Source organism: Cherax quadricarinatus, chromosome 28 (genome assembly GCF_038502225.1).
Source record: "Cherax quadricarinatus isolate ZL_2023a chromosome 28, ASM3850222v1, whole genome shotgun sequence".
In the NCBI taxonomy this organism is placed as follows: Eukaryota; Metazoa; Arthropoda; class Malacostraca; order Decapoda; family Parastacidae; genus Cherax; species Cherax quadricarinatus.
Genome location: NC_091319.1, coordinates 2,086,097 through 2,107,219, shown reverse-complemented (window position 1 = coordinate 2,107,219; position 21,123 = coordinate 2,086,097). Strand labels below are relative to the sequence as shown.

General features: G+C 46.5%; 1 protein-coding gene across 2 annotated transcripts in view; it reads right to left on the bottom strand.

The window, feature by feature from the left end:
* LOC128693215 (SET and MYND domain-containing protein 4) overlaps nucleotides 1-21,123 on the bottom strand; it is a 128,250-nt gene that overhangs the window by 7,117 nt on the left and 100,010 nt on the right. The window contains exons 2-4 of one of the 2 annotated variants that reach the window (XM_070089306.1): nucleotides 9,980-10,057; nucleotides 1,834-2,683; nucleotides 741-865 (exon numbers count right to left, since the gene is read on the bottom strand). In XM_070089306.1, coding sequence (XP_069945407.1) covers nucleotides 741-865; nucleotides 1,834-2,650 — 942 coding nt within the window. In that variant the 5' untranslated portion in view covers nucleotides 2,651-2,683; nucleotides 9,980-10,057. The remainder of the gene's footprint in view (nucleotides 1-740; nucleotides 866-1,833; nucleotides 2,684-9,979; nucleotides 10,058-21,123) is intronic. The other variant, XM_053782716.2, reaches the window with a different exon arrangement.

The following is a 21,123-nucleotide window of genomic DNA, read 5'->3' as shown; positions in this document are numbered from 1 at the left end:
AATAAGCTATTTATAATAACAAGATTACAATAGACATTCATGATAAATCTATAAAAAAAAATACTTTTTTTTTTTTTTTGGTAAATTGAATGAACTGAGAGTATATCTGGTCCCTAAGTGATAAGGGAGTTACTAGGAAGAAAGACTGGTCCTCCAGTAGGGTACTTCCTAGGAACAGTATTTATCAGGGAGTAGAACATGTTTCCCAAGGAGATACTTACTAGTCCTCCAGGATTATTATTATAATCAAAAAGAAGCGCTAAGCCACAAGGGCTATACAGCAGGGTCCTCCAGGAGTATTTTCACAAGACAAGGACAGGTTTTCAAGAGACATTCTAGCCGTGAACAGGAAACTTCTCTTAGAGGCTCTTTTTGATTATAATAATAATAATAATCTCCTAGAGGCAGGATTGGTTTTCCCAGAGAAACATTAACTAGGAAGTAGGATAGGTCCTCCCAAGAGCATGACGGGTCCCTCAGGGAAGTAATTAACAGGGGCCAGGATGGGTCCCCCATAGGAATGTCTACCAAGGAACGGTACAAGTCATCCTGAGAGGCAGGACTGGTCTCCCAGAGATGTACTTACCGGGGGAGTAATACAGGTCTCCCAGGGGGCAGGGCGAGTTCTGAGGAGGAATGCTTACCAAGGAAGCAAGGCAGGTTAACCAGATAAGCAGTTACCATGTATCAGGGTGGGTCCCCCAGAGGGATGCAAAAAGAGTCCACCAGGAGATACTTACCAGGGAGCAGGTGGGACATGGCAGAGGGATGGGAGAACGACGCAGGCAATAAGAACAGTGAGTCCTGAGAGTGGCGTCCAGCTTGACCACGGCTCCCAGGGCCGACTCTACCACCAACACCTCTCCTGCAACATCACACACACACTCTCACCTCAAGAAATCAACTTTTACAATATTTTTTTTTAAGTACAACAGCATCGAGGATATTCTGAGACATTTATTAACAGATTTTTCCAGTGGTAAGTTTGTATATTAAGCTACTGAGTTGAGCCCTTCAGTGAAGGAACTTGGGTCAGAGTTAGGCTCTTGATCCAAGAAACTGAAGCTACTCTTCTTGGATTAACTTTGATTTCCTCCCATTTCCCAGATGCTGTATGATCCCTTCGGGCTTATCTCTACCCTATGAGTATTGCTAATAATAATACGTATTAATAAACATTTCACTATATATAATGAATGTCCGTACTGTCCTGAGGAGGTTCACTTGGAGGTCAGTTGATATATAAGAATGTGACAGACTCACAAGAAAGGCTGAAGACTCAGGGCCACAGTGAATGATTATCTATAGATATTATTAGTATCTATTTGTAAAACATTGCTGGCAGCGAGATGGCTTATTACTGGCCAATAATGATCGTTAATCTTTTTATAATATAAATTATAGGTGCTGACTGAGACATTGTAAAAATTATTATAAATGTGCAAATTACGAGTAAATCTCAATGCTCGTATTTATTAGTTTTCAGATTTATCTGAGGATTAACAATAATATGAACAATAAATTGTTCTCTTGTGCACAACCATAATAATAACAAAGGTTCCATGTGAACTTGTTTGCTCATGAAAATAAACCTTGTGGTAAATATACATGTGAAGGAAATGTAGTGGCATCACCAAACACTTGGTACACAGCTGTTCTAGCTTATGTCTGGTTGTAGGGTTGAGTCCTAGCTCGTGGCCTCGCCGACTTTACTCTCTAGATTCATGGGTTCTGTCATCTATATTCTTATGAGGAACTACTTAGTTGTGGTGTTGTGAAGGTAGCTGTGATAACTTACCTGTTTACAGTTAGTCTAAGACGAATCTGACTTACCTGGCTGAATATCCCTGTTAGCCACTAGATGTCTACCACGGATGGGCGTGTAGTGAATCCTGAGGGCGTCGCTGAGGCAGGGTAAGTCAGGTCGAGGGCAGGACACTGGAGGAGGTCGCTCAGGTCCTGTGTATAACACTCGTTCATACTGGTGTGGGGACGACACTGGGGAAGAGTTACTCTCACACTTGGCTTGCAGTGTGGTGAGTGAACTCTTCGCGGTTGCCGCCTCCTTGTCAGTTAAAGATAAGGCAGAGAGTGCATTAATAGTTTCCTCGAGGATAGTTTTTGCTTCCTGAAATTTACCGAGTGCTTGAAGGCACTTAACTTGGCGTTCATGTAGACGATGCTTCCTGGCAGGCGGATATCCGTAAATGAAGGCCCGTTGGACGTCTGCAAGTGCTGATTCGTACTGACCCATTTCGTACAAAACAGCAGAGCGATTAGCATATGCCAGGGCTAGGCTTTCCTGCTCAGGAATATTGATAGTAGGAGTGGCCTCAGCTGCTTGGTTCGGGAAGGGCGCCGCCAGAATGCTGTAGTTGTACGCCAGCAGCGCCTGCTCCAGCTTCCGCTCTCGGTAAAGACGATTGCCTTCGTTGCGGAACGTCTCAGCTTCAGTGGCGCCTTTCCTGCTTATGCGGGAGTTACCTTGGGGTGGGATTAGCACCTGCTGCCCCTCTGGCCGGAACCACAGGTACTGGAACATAGTTTCCAGGGTAGCTGTGGGCTCGAAGTGTGACAGTACCTCGCTCGTCTGCCATGACTCCTGCAGTAGCCCTCGGAACTTGGCATAAATCTCCCTGAAGGGTGCCATGATTCAACCACTCACGGCACCAGCCTACTCTTTCTGAAAACAGAAACAACGAAAATAGGTGACATCCAACAGGTTATAATGGCATTCGCAAATGAGCTGCTTCTCAACTTACGAGTTCTTCATAAAAAAAATAGTACATAAGATGTTTATGTTTCACAAATAACCCGCACATAAAAGAGAGAAGCTTACGACGACGTTTCGGTCCGACTTGAACCATTTACAAAGTCATTTACTTTGTAAATGGTCCAAGTCGGACCGAAACGTCGCCGTAAGCTTCTCTCTTTTATGTGCGGGTTATTTGTGTATCGTTCCAGTCACGGTATTGTGCCTTTTTTGTTATTTATGTTTATGTTTCACATACAACCGTGTTACGTAAAGGAGTCTATGAAATTGCTTCATAAGTGCCCTTGTTTGTAAGTGCTACTGTGTGTAACTTTTGGGAGTTTATAGATGGTATCTCTGACATGTAGGGTAATTTTAACGCGTAATTATGTACATTAATTATACAAAATGATGAAATCTCCTGTTGGCTATTATATAATATGTTTTGTGATGCATTATTGCACAATGTTGTTCGTACAAGAAAACTTTCTTTGTCAGGATGTCCTTAAATTTCGTCTCATCTGGTGTTGTGAGTGAGTTTTTTTTCTTCCGGAGACATGGGGGATGGGTGAGTGGGTATGTGAATGAGTGACTGGGTGGTTGGGTAAGTTAATTCTACTGCTCACACAGGTCCACTCAGGCACCGCTAAAATTATAACCGAAGCTTTCCTGTTCCCTCCATCTTCACCCCACCACCACACTCCCCAGCACGCCACTCACCCCACCACCACACTCCCCAGCACGCCACTCACCCCACCACCACACTCCCCAGCACGCCACTCACCCCACCACCACACTCCCCAGCACGCCACTCACCCCACCACCACACTCCCCAGCACGCCACTCGCCCCACCACCACACTCCCCAGCACGCCACTCGCCCCACCACCACACGCCCCAGCACGCCACTCACCCCACCACCACACTCCTCAGCACGCCACTCACCCCACCACCACACTCCCCAGCACGCCACTCACCCCACCACACTCCTCAGCACGCCACTCACCCCACCACCACACTCCCCAGCACGCCACTCACCCCACCACCACACTCCCCAGCACGCCACTCGCCCCACCCCACACTCCCCAGCACGCCACTCGCCCCACTCCCCAGCACGCCACTCACCCCACCTCCAGACTCCCCAGCACGCCACTCACCCCACCACACTCCTCAGCACGCCACTCACCCCACCACCACACTCCCCAGCACGCCACTCACCCCACCACCACACTCCCCAGCACGCCACTCACCCCACCACCACACTCCCCAGCACGCCACTCACCCCACCACCACACTCCCCAGCACGCCACTCACCCCACCACCACACTCTCCAGCACGCCACTCACCCCACCACCACACTCCCCAGCACGCCACTCACCCCACCACCACACTCCCCAGCACGCCACTCACCCCACCACCACACTCCCCAGCACGCCACTCACCCCACCACCACACTCCCCAGCACGCCACTCACCCCACCACCACACTCCCCAGCACGCCACTCACCCCACCACCACACTCCCCAGCACGCCACTCACCCCACCACCACACTCCCCAGCACGCCACTCGCCCCACCACCACACTCTCCAGCACGCCACTCACCCCACCACCACACTCCCCAGCACGCCACTCACCCCACCACCACACTCCCCAGCACGCCACTCACCCCACCACCACACTCCCCAGCACGCCACTCACCCCACCACCACACTCCCCAGCACGCCACTCACCCCACCACCACACTCCCCAGCACGCCACTCACTCCACCACCACACTCCCCAGCACGCCACTCACCCCACCACCACACTCCCCAGCACGCCACTCACCCCACCACCACACTCCCCAGCACGCCACTCACTCCACCACCACACTCCCCAGCACGCCATATTTTTCTCTAACATAAAAAGTATCATCAGAGGTGCTCATAAACTGCATAACATTTGCAGCATTTGGCAGATCACTAAATCTCAAAACTGCATTCAGAGTATCGAAGACTCTATTCGGGTGAACATTATGTTCCCAGAGCAAGTACAGACAGTGCCAAGGAATCAAAGGGAAAGTACACCAACGAGTACTGCACAAAATAAGGTAAAAAAAAAATAAAAAACTACTGAGCGAGTTAGGTACCTTGACCCAACAATGTATCTTCAAGGGATCTGGGAGAAGCAGAAGTCATCTACATACTCCTTTCGTTCTATGAGATTTCTTCCTGTGTTCTTAGACTGTAAGAAGAAAGGAAGGGATGAGGGAAGACACTGCGATGAAAGGAAAGATTGATTATCCAGAAAACGGCATCGGAAGGATCAAATGCGGCAAACGGGTTTCAACAAAGGATCGGTACTAGGACCAGTGCTGATCCTTGTGGAGCCGACATGATTGAAGACAGGGTCAGATGTTTCCCTATTCACAGAGGTCATATTGTGCTTGTGTTTAGCGAATTGTTAATATGATCAAAGATCGACAATCCAGATGAATTCTTCCCATGAACAAGACAATTCTGCCATCTCTAAAACTTTCAGTATACAATTCTATTTCTACTCGACGTCTGCTACCACAAACAGAAGAACACAAATAGGTGGGCGAGTACACATTTCTGGTCACGATCGACATGCCAGTTCTGGCAGATCTGAAGAGTTACCAGAGAGTCTATGTACGTCCCGGCCCTCATGTACGTTTCGATCCTGTTGACGTACACTTCATTACACTTCAGGGTGTCCCATAGCTCGATTGCTTTCGCACTCAGCGGGTCGATTCCCAGTACGGGTGAAAACATTAGGACGTATTTCCTTAAGACACCTGCTGTCCATGTTCACCTATCAGTAAAATAGGTACCTAGGTGTTAGTCGACTGGTGTGGACCGCATCCTGGGGACAAACTTGATCTAATTTTCCCGAAATGCTCTGCTGTGGTTCGTACGTCGGTTTGTGTGTGGCCAGCAGTAACAACCTGGTTGATTAGGTCCTGATCCACCGGGGGGCCTGGTCACAGACCGGGCCGCAAGAGCGTTGATCACCGAAACCCTCTTCAGGTATACCAAATGGCTTTCTATATAGTATTATATCACTGATGTCAGCTAGGCCTGTATACCTTGTACATGTACTTATAGAAATAAAGATTATTATTACAGTTATTATTATTATTATCTGAATGCGTGTGGCGACCACGTTAGTTGGAAGAATGAGGCGAGGAGATGTTGGGAAGTTAGTTTAATATTTTCATTATGCACTCCATGCTCATGCTGTGCGCGGTAGTCAAAAGGAGTATAAAGGTACATAACAGCCGAGGGACTGAGCCGCGAAGTTTTATTAGCTGAATAAGTTACAGCGGTAATAGACATTTACAATCTTATATCTGATTTCAATCGTAACGAGGTATTTATGCAGACATGAATTCAGTCACAAAAATATTAGACAAGGAGCGAGGCGGAGGCGACAGGTGGTCCACCAGCCAGCTGGCAACGATACCTCCACCTCACACTGACATAAAACCCCTACCCCTACCCAGATCCCTCCTTCCTTCCCATCCTCTCTCCCTCATTCCTTCCCTCCCCGTCTCCCTCCCTCCCTCTCTCTCTCTCTTCCTTCCTTCTTCCTTCCTTCCCTCTCTCCCTTCCTTCAGCTCTTCTTTTCTGCCCTCCTCTTTCTCATCTCAAACACTCCATCTTTCCTACCTCCGCTTCCACACCAGACGCGTCACAGGTTACTTACTCAACGTGGAGTTATGCATGTTGAATTCACACAATGCAAGGCTAGACCGTTAATTGAGACGAATTGCAAAGAACGTCGACTATTTTACTAAGAGCAACATGTGAGGTCTGTGAGGAATGTGGGGTGGCGAGTGATCAACAGCCTGTTTGGTCAGAAACTAAGCTGTTTTGAGATGACAGAGGACTAAGGGCGGAGCACGACTTATTCTCAGTGAACCGACGGTAGGTTAAGATTTGTCAGGAAACAGGACAAGTGTTTCCTGACTCGGGTCCTAGTCTTATGATGACCCACAGCTGGAGTTTTTGGTCATGTGACCGAAGCCTTCAGCTGGCTTACCCCTCCACCCAAGAGCGTTTTGCGTGTGTGTGTGAACGAGAGAGAGAATGAGAAACAATGAGAGACAATGAGAGAGAGGATAAGAGTGAGGCTGAAAGTGAGAATTAGAATGTGTGAATATGTGTGTGTGAATGTGTGTGCACGTTTGTTTTGTCTCACATCTAAAATGACTAAAATCCCCTTCTTAGAAACGCACCTTCCTCCCTTATCCACACCCCCAAGACACCCACAAGGTCACCCCAAGACACCCACAATACAAGGTCACCTCCAAGACACCCACAACACAAGGTCACCCCCAAGACACCCACAATACAAGGTCACCCCAAGACACCCACAATACAAGGTCACCCCAAGACACCCACAACACAAGGTCACCCCAAGACACCCCCAATACAAGGTCACCCCAAGACACCTACAACACAATGTAACCCCAAGACACCCAGAATACAAGGTCATCCCAAGACACCTACAACACAAGGTCACCCCAAGACACCCACAATACAAGGTCACCCCCAAGACACCCACAACACAAGGTCACCCCAAGACACCCACAATACAAGGTCACCCCAAGACACCTACAACACAAGGTAACCCCAAGACACCCACAATACAAGGTCACCCCAAGACACCTACAACACAAGGTCACCCCAAGACACCCACAATACAAGGTCACCCCAAGACACCTACAACACAAGGTAACCCCAAGACACCCACAATACAAGGTCACCCCAAGACACCTACAACACAAGGTAACCCCAAGACACCCACAATACAAGGTCATCCCAAGACACCTACAACACAAGGTCACCCCAAGACACCCACAATACAAGGTCACCCCCAAGACACCCACAATACAAGGTCACCCCCAAGACACCCACAACACAAGGTCACCCCAAGACACCCACAATACAAGGTCACCCCAAGACACCTACAACACAAGGTAACCCCAAGACACCCACAATACAAGGTCACCCCAAGACACCTACAACACAAGGTCACCCCAAGACACCTACAACACAAGGTCACCCCAAGACACCCACAACACAAGGTCACCCCAAGACACCCACAATACAAGGTCACCTCAAGACACCCACAATACAAGGTCATCCCAAGACACCCACAACACAAGGTCACCCCAAGACACCCACAATACAAGGTCACCCCAAGAGACCCACAATACAAGGTCACCCCCAAGACACCCACAACACAAGGTCACCCCCAAGAAACCTACAAGACACCCACAACACAAGGTCACCCCCAAGACACCCACAACACAAGCTAGACACACCCTCATAACTCAGCACTATACTTCACTTCTTGTCAACTTGCACTGAGAGAAGCCAGGCAACTATTTCAACCATCAGGCATCACTGACGACGAAGAATTCATTTTATCCAGTGCACATTAACCTCTCCATTAACCCAAGTGATGGCAAAGTTCCCCACTTGGGAGGTTAAACTCTGCAGTTGGGTAGTAAGACTTATTACCTACGGGTTAAATTCCCCATTTACGTGTTAAATTCTCCCCATGTGGATCAGATTCCCTACTTGTAGTGTCAGTAGTAGTAGCAGTAGTAGCAGCAGCAGCAGCAGCGATATTTTCAGAGCATTTAGACCGTGTAAGTCACTCAGCACTGGTAATTATATATATATATATATATATATATATATATATATATATATATATATATATATATATATATATATAATTATTTTTTTTATTATCACACTGGCCGATTCCCACCAAGGCAGGGTGGCCCGAAAAAGAAAAACTTTCACCATCATTCACTCCATCACTGTCTTGCCAGAAGGGTGCTTTACACTACAGTTTTTAAACTGCAACATTTACACCCCTCCTTCAGAGTGCAGGCACTGTACTTCCCATCTCCAGGACTCAAGTCCGGCCTGCCGGTTTCCCTGAACCCCTTCATAAATGTTACTTTGCTCACACTCCAACAGCACGTCAAGTATTAAAAACCATTTGTCTCCATTCACTCCTATCAAACACGCTCACGCATGCCTGCTGGAAGTCCAAGCCCCTCGCACACAAAACCTCCTTTACCCCCTCCCTCCAACCTTTCCTAGGCCGACCCCTACCCCGCCTTCCTTCCACTACAGACTGATACACTCTTGAAGTCATTCTGTTTCGCTCCATTCTCTCTACATGTCCGAACCACCTCAACAACCCTTCCTCAGCCCTCTGGACAACAGTTTTGGTAATCCCGCACCTCCTCCTAACTTCCAAACTACGAATTCTCTGCATTATATTCACACCACACATTGCCCTCAGACATGACATCTCCACTGCCTCCAGCCTTCTCCTCGCTGCAACATTCATCACCCATGCTTCACACCCATATAAGAGCGTTGGTAAAACTATACTCTCATACATTCCCCTCTTTGCCTCCAAGGACAAAGTTCTTTGTCTCCACAGACTCCTAAGTGCACCACTCACCCTTTTCCCCTCATCAGTTCTATGATTCACCTCATCTTTCATGGACCCATCCGCTGACACGTCCACTCCCAAATATCTGAATACATTCACCTCCTCCATACTCTCTCCCTCCAATCTGATATCCAATCTTTCATCACCTAATCTTTTTGTTATCCTCATAACCTTATATATATATATATATATATATATATATATATATATATATATATATATATATATATATATATTATATATATATATATATATATATATATATATATATATATATATATATATATATATATATATATATATATATATATATATATATATATATATATTTACCAGGTAGATCCTATTTTATCTGCCATATCTAGAACCTAAGAAAAAACAAATTAAAAAAAGAGATTAGATCCGATGCTAAGGGTAATAACAGAGAGAGAGAGAGAGAGAGACCAAAACAAATATAGCTGATGAAATTAGAGATAGCATGACCAAGGAAGATATGGTAATAACATACAGAATTACTAGAGGACCTGAAAGGAAATACTGTACTGCTCGAAAGGCAGGAAACAGATACTACTGTAGAGGCACAGAGAAAAAATTAAGATGTAAATGAGCCATACACATGTCAGGAAATATCTTCAGTCTCAAGACGGTCAGCTAATAGAATGACGTGGACGAGGAAGAAATGAAAGCAGTCTACGTAACTTTAAGAAAAAGTATGACTTTTTATTTATCATTTAGCTTACCTTAATGTATTGTGACATTTCACCTTCCTTCACCTGCCCCTACGAACTTTTGCACTGCTCTTTCATAGGACCTTCAACCTGGCGGGTGGTAGTGGAAGGGTGAGTGCAGGAGAGATACATACACTATCACACTCTCCACATCAATAAATACAATGGTGTTAAAGTTTACAAACGGATGAAGGAGTTTACACACACAGTGGCACTGGCACTCTCCTGGCCCACTGACTTGCTGGCTCCCACACCTGCCCTCCCTCCACTCCCTGACTCCCTAAACTAACCTCCCACCTCCCTCCCTTAACTCCTTTCCTTTTATTTCCCCCTCAGTCCTAGCTCTTGTCGTCTCTCCACCCTAGCTTTTGTTCCCTTCCACCTCACCTTCCCTTTCCACCTCCCCATAGCCCCCTATTACTGCCCTTTTCCCTTAGCAGCGAGCCAACCCCTCCCACCCCACCAGGTATTACTGCCAAGTATTAGTCCCCATATTGTCTACTGAAGCTGTAGTGAGGCGGTGGTTGTGTTGTGGTGGTTGCAGTGGTTGTGTCGTGGTTGTTGCAATGGTGCTGTTGTGGTGGTTGCAGTGGTTGTGGTGCTATAGTGGTGGTAGTTGCAGTGGTGATGGTGTTGCTGTTGTGGTGGTGGCTGCAGTGGTAGTGATGTGGTAGTTGCAAAGATGGTGTTGTGGCGGTTGCAGTGGTGGTGCTGTTATTGTGGTGGTGGTTACAGTGGTGGTGGTGTTTGAGGGTCGTGTTGGTGTTGTGCTGGTTGTTGCTGTGTTAGGTTGAGGTGGAGCAGCGTTGGTGACCCGGTGCTGTAGACGGAGAGATGTGTGGAGGTGTTATTTGGTGGGTGGGTGGAAACAGAAGCTGCTAATTGGAAGGGACCACCTACATACCTATCCTTCGCTCCCCATACATTTAAACCACTTCTTAACATATACATTGTGACCAATAAAACTGCCATACTTCAACTTTTTAATCCAAAATACTTCTGTAAGTGTTCGTAGTGACTCAAACAACGCCACTCCCCTGTGAACCTCTCTTCCCCCTGAACATAACACTGTCATTTACCTGCCCGGGCTTTTTTCCTTTCAAATATGTGCCCAAGGCTTAATATATTTTCCTTTCTTGACAGAACTCTAGTACTCAATAGCCACGAGCCCCTAGTTGTCGCGGCTCATGGCAGACAAGAGTTTTGCTCCTCTTAAATCATATTTCATATGATTTTACTTCATCTAGAAGTATTTTGGCGTTCTCAGACACTCAAGACGTCATTTATGTCTTCTCTCCTATAGCAAACAGTCAATTTGATAATGGCCCAGGACGGACCGACACATCACCTTCAATTTCCACTCAATAGCGTGGATTATATGTGAATTGTTCTAACCTCGGCACTGTGGCTTATTCTACTAAGATCGAAGCTTCAGAATTCAGCATAGCTGTGGGAAAAGTTTGGAGGTTCCCCGCATACCTAACATCAGTCCTTCAGTATTAAACACCTTATTGCAACCCTCCCCTCTGCAGGGCAAGATCACAGTAAGGTAAGGTGCCAGGAGGAGGGTCAAGGTGCCAGGAGGGTCACATCAAGGTGCCGGGGAGGAAGGTCAAGATGCTAAGAGGGTCACAGCAAGAAGAATCAAACGAGAATTAGTCACTGGAACCATTCCCTTCTCGATTTTACCAAAAATCCCTGAAAATTACCTGAATATAGTATCGGGGTCACCGCCCCTCACGTCCCGGTGGCAAACCAGGCCTCCCGGTTGATGACATGATCGACAGTGCCTTTGGTGCTACCCGCATTCAGTCCAGCGTAGGCACCACAGCCTGGCTGGTCAGGAATTGTCTTGATAAGTTCCTCAAGTTCCCTCTTTATGACAGCTTGGGAACTGATGGTAACTAACATTATAGGGAACGATGTGGCGAGTGTAGAACAGCGAAGAGTGTAGAGCAATGAAGAATCCAAAGAAATGAAGCATGTGGAATGGTTGGGTGTAGGGTGTAGCGTTATGTTGCAGAGAGGGTGAAAGGGATCGAGGGTGAGAGGTGGTAGAGATGGGGGGGTAGGAGGGACAGGAAGGGTGGCAAGATGCCAAGAAATCCACGTGGTGGCCCTGGCTGGCACAGTGCCTCCAAGTCATCATTATTAATGTTCTCTGCTAGTGTATTTACGTGGAGGGGGAGAAGGGATGGGGGGGGAGTTGCCACCCATGACACTGGCATTAGAGGAGAGGATGAGCGGGAGTGCCACTTATGACAGTGTCAACATGGAGAGTGGAGGGTAAGTGAGGGTCATCTATGGCACTGGCATTCGAGGACTAGTGTGAAGGATGGTGGGAGTGCCCCTTAGAGTTAACCATTTACTCGAGAGTGCGCTGCGTTACGAAGACTTTAGGCTTTCAAGTTATTTGGCAAGCACTCTAAGTACTCTTTGTTTGGCAAGAGATGGTGGGTGAGAGGGAGGATGAATCATGTGATGGGACGAAAGCAAAAAGAAGTGGAGCATGAGAGAGAAGGAAGGCGAAAAGGAGAGATAAAGGGAGCAAAGGAAACAGTAGTGAAAAAAGATGGAGGAAAATAGGATGATAAAACAGCATCAAGGGAACTAAGGAAGAGAGAGCTAGATAGCTTACTATAGTTATCACTGGTTTTTCAGTATATTAGTGACACTGTACGCTGACGGTTGGTGACACTTCACAATGACGCTTAATAACACTGTACAGGGGAGTGCAACGGACAAGTGTAGTAGTAGTAGCAGCAGCAGCAGCAGCAACACTCACAGCAAGAGGCATTCTTGAGCCTCCCCAGCGCTTGGGCCTCAGCCCAAAACTGGGGTGTGGCTGGAAAAGGATTCTGTAGTGCTTGCTGCCTTTGCACCTCCTGACATCGTCTGCTGCTATGCAGCTGCCACACCCTTCGAGCACAGTGTGGGCGGGATTAATGGCAGCACAAGGTGCCTAGCTTCTCCATCCGAGCCCCGTGGAGGAGGGGAATGGGGCTAGTCCTGGAAACAACTAGTCTCAGAGGATGAGGAGGTACTTGTATCTTCTCCCATAGCAGAGATTGGTCTGTGACACTCCCTCGACAGGGACCCAAGGCCGAGCCACCAATTGGAAAAGGCCCGGGCCGGGCGATTATACCGGCGTACCTACTACATCACACACAACACTGTACACCAACTATCAGTGACTGATGATTAGTGACTATAAGGGTGGAGAGGTATGGGCAAGTCTCCTTACTCCTGTGCCCCCGTTCAACTAGACAGTAAATAGGTACCCGAATGTTAGTCAACTGTTACGGGTGGCACCTTGGGGAAAGGGGAGACGGCTATTAGCATATCTTAAATAAACCTGGATTTAGATTAAATAAACTTGGATTTAGATTAAATAAGTCTGGATTTAGATTAAACAAGTCTGGATTTAGATTAAATAAGTCTGGATTTAAATTAACCAATCCTAGCGTGTAAAAGCAAGGGCACAATATCTGCGAGAGAGAGATTGTTGAACGTCTTTGTCATTTGTGGAAATGTAATTGATCAAAGTTCAGTTGCTATATCACTGGTCGGGTCTGACGCAAACCCAGGGCTGTAATAATAACAGAATTCTAGATGATATTCTTGAATTATTGCCAATATACAAATTAAATTTCACACACACAGTTATATTTATCATCACTGAAAGTGCGTGCAGCAGAAGCTCCTGCTGAAGGCTAGTGGAAATGGGATCACTTGCAAATTGCAAGAGAAGTTTAACTTAGAGAATGGTGTCGTCATTCTAGCAGTAGCGGCAGCAGCAGCGGCAACAGCAGCAGCAGCAGTAACAGCAGCGGCAGCGGCAGCAGCAACAGCAGCGGCAGCAGCAGCGGTAGCAGCAGCAACAGCAGCAGCAGCAGCAGCAGAAGCGGCAACAGCAGCAGCAGCAGTAACAGCAGCGGCAGCGGCAGCAGCAACAGCAGCGGCAGCAGCAACAGCAGCAGCAGCGGTAGCAGCAGCAGCAGCGGCAACAGCAGCAGCAGCAGTAACAGCAGCGGCAGCAGCAGCGGCAACAGCAGCAGCAGCAGCAGCGGTAGCAGCAGCAACAGCAGCAGCAGCAGCAGCAGCAGCAGAAGCGGCAACAGCAACAGCGGCAACAGCAACAGCAGCAGCAGCAACAGCAGCAGCAGCAGCGGCAACAGCAGCAGCAGCAGTAACAGCAGCGGCAGCGGCAACAGCAGCGGCAGCAGCAACAGCAGCGGCAGCAGCAGCGGTAGCAGCAGCAACAGCAGCAGCAGCAGCAGCAGCAGCAGAAGCGGCAACAGCAACAGCGGCAACAGCAGCAGCAACAGCAGCAGCAGCAACAGCAGCGGCGGCAACAGCAGCAGCAGAAGTGAATCTCCTGGAAGCTCCTGGTACTTGTTACAGACAGTCCCGAAGGGAACCACAGAAGGGCTTCTTGTTAGACCAGAGATAAGTAACTATCTTGACTGGTGGACTGCACCACCAGCTTATCCGGCTTACATATACTATGCGGTCTATTCGCTGATGTAAAACTGTTGTTAGCAGTAAGCCTGTAGGTGAGGTGCAGCCCAGCACCTGCTACAAGTGGCGAGTTGTTCACAGTAATGGGAGGCGCATCAGAGTAAGGAAAATTAAGAGTGAAGATCTGAAGGTAGGAAATCGCTTCTCTGTTCTCCAGGATGAATGTACTTCAGTGGCCAGTGAAGGTAAGGGTACTACTGCCCCTGCTAATGAAGGTAAGCGCATTCTTGTGGTTGGTGACTCTCAGGTAAGATATATTGACCGTGCTTTTTGTAATAGGAATAAGAAGATGAGAGATAGAGTGTGCTTCCCTGGAGCTGGTGTTGGGGACATTGTCAACAGGCTGGATAATATCATGTCAGGTAATGGGAACAAGCCCATTATCTGTCTCAGTGCTGGTGGAAATGATATTGGGAAGGGTAGGAGAGAAGAGCTGCTAGATAAGTACAGGTCAGCTATAGATTTCATTAAGTCTAAGGGAGGGATCCCAATCATATGTAGCATCTTGCCTAGAAGGGGAGTAGGAAATGAATGGTTGTCTAGGGCAATTGGTGTAAATTGCTGGCTAGACAGATACTGCAAGGAACTTGCAATCCCATTCATTGACAACTGGAACAACTTTTATGGCAAACATGATATGTATGCAAGGGATGGGGTACATCTCTCTGGGGCAGGGGTGGTAGCACTTGCAGACTCGATTGAGAAGGCCATTGGTGAAATGCCTATGATTTTAAACTGATGGAAGATAGAGGTATGGGTGTATGTGGGAAACAAGCAGGTTGCAACACTAGGGTTGGAAACAGTAAATGTATAAAAGGCATTCAGCATGAAGTTATAAATAAAGACAATAGAACAGGTCAGCAAACAAAGGGGGACAGCAGAGGGCAGCAAGGGACTAGCTCCCTTAAGGTTTACTATACTAATAGCAGGAGTGTTAGAAATAAGATAGATGAGCTAAGATTAATTGCAAGTGCAGGAAACATAGATATTATTGCTATAACAGAGACCTGGCTCAATCTGAAAGATAGAGAGATGCCCTCTGAATGTCACATACAAGGCTATAAATTATTCCACACTGACAGGGTCAACAGGAAAGGTGGTGGAGTAGCGATGTATGTCAGAGACAATTTAAATTGTTGTGTTAGACAAGATATTAAATTAGAAGCGTCAGCCACTGAATCTGTTTGGTTACAGCTTCTCGAGGGCCGAGAAAAACTAATTTTGGGTGTGATTTACAGGGCCCCAAATCTTGATAGGGAGTGCAGTAAACTTCTATGGGACGAAATTCGTAAGGCATCTACATACGAAAATGTTGTGCTAATGGGAGATTTCAACTATAGACAGATTGACTGGAGCAATTTGACAGGAAATTTAGAGTCGGGTGACTTTCTTGATACGATCCAGGATTGTTTTTTAAAACAGTTTGTGACAGAGCCAACTAGGGGAAATAACCTCCTTGACTTGGTTCTTGCCAGTAGGGAAACACTAATTAATAATCTTGAGGTTAATGATGAACTTGGGGAGAGTGATCACAAATCACTCAGTTTTAATATATCATGGAATTCCCCTAATAATGGCAATCAAGTCTCCGTCCCTGACTTTCGCTTGGCTGATTTCATAGGACTGAAAAATTACTTAGGTGGGCTGAACTGGAATGACCTGATTAAGGGTCAGGTAGGTGGTGATGGTTGCCGATATGATGCTTTCCAGGGCATAGTTCTAGCTGCTCAGTCAAATTATGTTCCAAATAGGGAAATCAGATCAAACAAAAATGATCCTAAATGGATGAACAATAGATTAAAATATCTGATTGGTCAAAAGAGAGGCATATATAGGCAAATCAAAAGAGGAGAGGGGCAATTAAGAAATCGATATATTCAGTTAAAGAGAGAAATAAAAAAGGGAATTAGAAAAGCAAAAAGAGATTATGAGGTTAAAGTTGCAAGAGAATCGAAGACTAACCCAAAAGGATTCTTTCAGGTATACAGAAGTAAGATCAGGGACAAGATAGGCCCACTCAAAAGTTCCTCGGGTCAGCTCACTGACAGTGATAAGGAAATGTGTAGAATTTTTAACACATACTTCCTCTCAGTTTTTACACAGGAGGATACCAGCGATATTCCAGTAATGATAAATTATGTAGAACAGGACGATAATAAACTGTGCACTATTAGGGTCACAAGGGACATGGTCCTTAGGCAAATAGATAAATTAAAACCTAACAAATCCCCAGGCCCTGATGAACTGTATGCAAGGGTTCTAAAGGAATGTAAAGAGGAGCTTAGCACACCTTTGGCTAATCTTTTCAACATATCACTACAAACTGGCATGGTGCCAGATAAGTGGAAAATGGCAAATGTGATACCTATTTTCAAAACAGGTGACAGGTCCTTAGCTTCGAACTATAGACCAATAAGCCTAACCTCCATAGTGGGAAAATTTATGGAATCAATAATTGCCGAGGCAGTTCGTAGCCACCTTGAAAAGCATAAATTAATCAACGAATCTCAGCATGGTTTTACAAAGGGGCATTCCTGCCTTACGAATTTATTAACTTTTTTCACTAAGGTATTTGAGGAGGTAGATCATGGTAATGAATATGATATTGTGTATATGGACTTCAGTAAGGCTTTTGACAGGGTCCCACATCAGAGACTATTGAGGAAAATTAAAGCACATGGAATAGGAGGAGAAATTTTTTCCTGGATAGAGGCATGGTTGACAAATAGGCAGCAGAGAGTTTGCATAAATGGGGAGAAATCAGAGTGGGGTAGCGTCACAAGCGGTGTTCCACAGGGGTCAGTGTTGGGCCCCCTGCTGTTCACAATCTACATAAACGACATAGATGAGGGCATAAAGAGCGACATCGGCAAGTTTGCTGATGACACCAAAATAGGCCGTCGAATTCATTCTGACGAGGACATTCGAGCACTCCAGGAAGATTTGAATAGACTGATGCAGTGGTCGGAGAAGTGGCAGATGCAGTTTAATATAGACAAATGCAAAGTTCTAAATGTTGGACAGGACAATAACCATGCCACATATAAACTAAATAATGTAGATCTTAATATTACGGATTGCGAAAAAGATTTAGGAGTTCTGGTTAGCAGTAATCTGAAACCAAGACAACAGTGCATAAGTGTTCGCAATAAAGCTAATAGAATCCTTGGCTTCATATCAAGAAGCATAAATAATAGGAGTCCTCAGGTTGTTCTTCAACTCTATACATCCTTGGTTAGGCCTCATTTAGATTATGCTGCACAGTTTTGGTCACCGTATTACAGAATGGATATAAATTCTCTGGAAAATGTACAAAGGAGGATGACAAAGATGATCCCATGTATCAGAAACCTTCCCTATGAGGATAGACTGAGGGCCCTGAAACTGCACTCTCTAGAAAGACGTAGAATTAGGGGGGATATGATTGAGGTGTATAAGTGGAAGACAGGAATAAATAAAGGGGATGTAAATAGTGTGCTGAAAATATCTAGCCTAGACAGGACTCGCAGCAATGGTTTTAAGTTGGAAAAATTCAGATTCAGGAAGGATATAGGAAAGTACTGGTTTGGTAATAGAGTTGTGGATGAGTGGAACAAACTCCCAAGTACCGTTATAGAGGCCAGAACGTTGTGTAGCTTTAAAAATAGGTTGGATAAATACATGAGTAGATGTGGGTGGGTGTGAGTTAGACCTGATAGCTTGTGCTGACAGGTCGGTTGCCGTGTTCCTCCCTTAAGTCAGTGTGACCTGACCTGTCTAGGTTGGGTGCATTGGCTTAAGCCGGTAGGAGACTTGGACCTGCCTCGCATGGACCAGTAGGCCTTCTGCAGTGTTCCTTCGTTCTTATGTTCTTATGTTCTTATGTGTCATACAGATCTTAGGGAAATGGAAGACGATCATGTTTGTGCTTGATTCAAGGAAAGATGTAAAGTTGTGAATGTGTAATAACCGCATCACGAAGCTCCGGACCTCCCACTGATGTTTAATAATAACTCTTCGATCATTCTGAAATCTTGGAACCAAAACTTTATATTCCAGATTTATCTCAGTGTGTCTTATGTGTGTCTCACTTTGGGTCTTAGAATTATCACACTTACGGCCGGAAAGGATTTCGGAGGTCAACGCCCTCGCGGCCCGGTCTGTGACCTGGCCTCGATCACATATTTATATCTTACTTTGCTTTACTTCAGTGCTAGCGGCATTATAAAAAGCAGTTACGAAAGATCGTACACAGATAACCCGCACATAGGTGAGAGGAGCTGACGACGTTTCGGTCCGACTTGGACCGTTTACCGTTGAATATACACTGTCCATAAAGCAGGTCGCGCGCAAATAAATAAAAAACGCATTTTTTAAACAACACAAATTATTTTAATCACTACAAGCCAGAGCTTCCGTCAGACCTTGATATGAATGACCAAAATACATGCATTACCCATGAATTATAGAATACAATGAGTTGCTACAGGTTAAACTGTGGTTCTGACGGGTCACGGTCAGGTAACATCCGTGCTGCCAAGTCCGCAACAGTATTGAGCGGACTAACATACAGATGAACTAACACTTGGATGAACGAACGGATGAGAGCACTGGCGGAGGAATATCTGGATGTTCGAGCAGACAAGCCAATGATCGGGCGCTCGGAAAGTCGGACGGTCGAAACAATGGTTAGTCATAATAGACAGAGTATTACTGAATCGCCTTCTCCAGTCAACTTAGCTTTCAACTCTAAAGAATATTCACAAGCCACATCGCATCATCACTGCAACAACGGTTCATACTCGTCGCTGTCCTAAACAGATCAAAATGTATAAAATCTATCAAAGAACAGTGCCTACAGTGCCTACATTCTTCAGGATGGGTCAGGATGCTGCATACTCAGAGATCACACCGTAAACGTGATGGGAAACGGCCGATGTGATACATAGAAATAAGTCGAAATTATTATTGTCAGGGACAGGAGACTGCCTTAAATTGGACTTTGTGAAAGTTTCCATGAATCCTCTGAGTGGCTCTGAAGTACGTAGTCTGATGGTCATCTCTGAGTAGCTCTGAAGTACGTAGTCTGGTGGTCATCTCTGAGTGGCTCTGAAGTACGTAGTCTGGTGGTCATCTCTGAGTGGCTCTGAAGTACGTAGTCTGGTGGTCGTCTCTGAGTGGCTCTGAAGTACGTAATCTGGTGGTCGTCTCTGAGTGGCTCTGAAGTACGTAATCTGGTGGTCGTCTCTGAGTGGCTCTGAAGTACGTAGTCTGGTGGTCATCTCTGAGTGGCTCTGAAGTACGTAGTCTGGTGGTCATCTCTGAGTGGCTCTGAAGTACGTAATCTGGTGGTCGTCTCTGAGTGGCTCTGAAGTACGTAGTCTGGTGGTCATCTCTGAGTGGCTCTGAAGTACGTAATCTGGTGGCCGTCTCTGAGTGGCTCTGAAGTACGTAGTCTGGTGGTCATCTCTGAGTAGCTCTGAAGTACGTTGTCTGGTGGTCATCTCTGAGTGGCTCTGAAGTACGTAATCTGGTGGCCGTCTCTGAGTGGCTCTGAAGTACGTAGTCTGGTGGTCGTCTCTGAGTGGCTCTGAAGTACGTAGTCTGGTGGTCGTCTCTGAGTGGCTCTGAAGTACGTAGTCTGGTGGTCATCTCTGAGTGGCTCTGAAGTACGTAATCTGGTGGCCGTCTCTGAGTGGCTCTGAAGTACGTAGTCTGGTGGTCGTCTCTGAGTGGCTCTGAAGTACGTAGTCTGGTGGTCATCTCTGAGTGGCTCTGAAGTACGTAATCTGGTGGTCGTCTCTGAGTGGCTCTGAAGTACGTAGTCTGGTGGTCGTCTCTGAGTGGCTCTGAAGTACGTAGTCTGGTGGTCATCTCTGAGTGGCTCTGAAGTACGTAATCTGGTGGTCGTCTCTGAGTGGCTCTGAAGTACGTAGTCTGGTGGTCGTCTCTGAGTGGCTCTGAAGTACGTAGTCTGGTGGTCATCTCTGAGTGGCTCTGAAGTACGTAATCTGGTGGTCGTCTCTGAGTGGCTCTGAAGTACGTAGTCTGGTGGTCGTCTCTGAGTGGCTCTGAAGTACGTAATCTGGTGGTCGTCTCTGAGTGGCTCTGAAGTACGTAGTCTGGTGGTCGTCTCTGAGTGGCTCTGAAGTACGTAGTCTGGTGGTCATCTCTGAGTGGCTCTGAAGTACGTAATCTGGTGGTCGTCTCTGAGTGGCTCTGAAGTACGTAGTCTGGTGGTCATCTCTGAGTGGCTCTGAAGTACGTAATCTGGTGGTCGTCTCTGAGTGGCTCTGAAGTACGTAGTCTGGTGGTCGTCTCTGAGTGGCTCTGAAGTACGTAGTCTGGTGGTCATCTCTGAGTGGCTCTGAAGTACGTAGTCTGGTGGTCATCTCTGAGTGGCTCTGAAGTACGTAGTCTGGTGGTCGTCTCTGAGTGGCTCTGAAGTACGTAGTCTGGTGGTCGTCTCTGAGTGGCTCTGAAGTACGTAGTCTGGTGGTCGTCTCTGAGTGGCTCTGAAGTACGTAGTCTGGTGGTCATCTCTGAGTGGCTCTGAAGTACGTAGTCTGGTGGTCATCTCTGAGTGGCTCTGAAGTACGTAGTCTGGTGGTCGTCTCTGAGTGGCTCTGAAGTACGTAGTCTGGTGGTCATCTCTG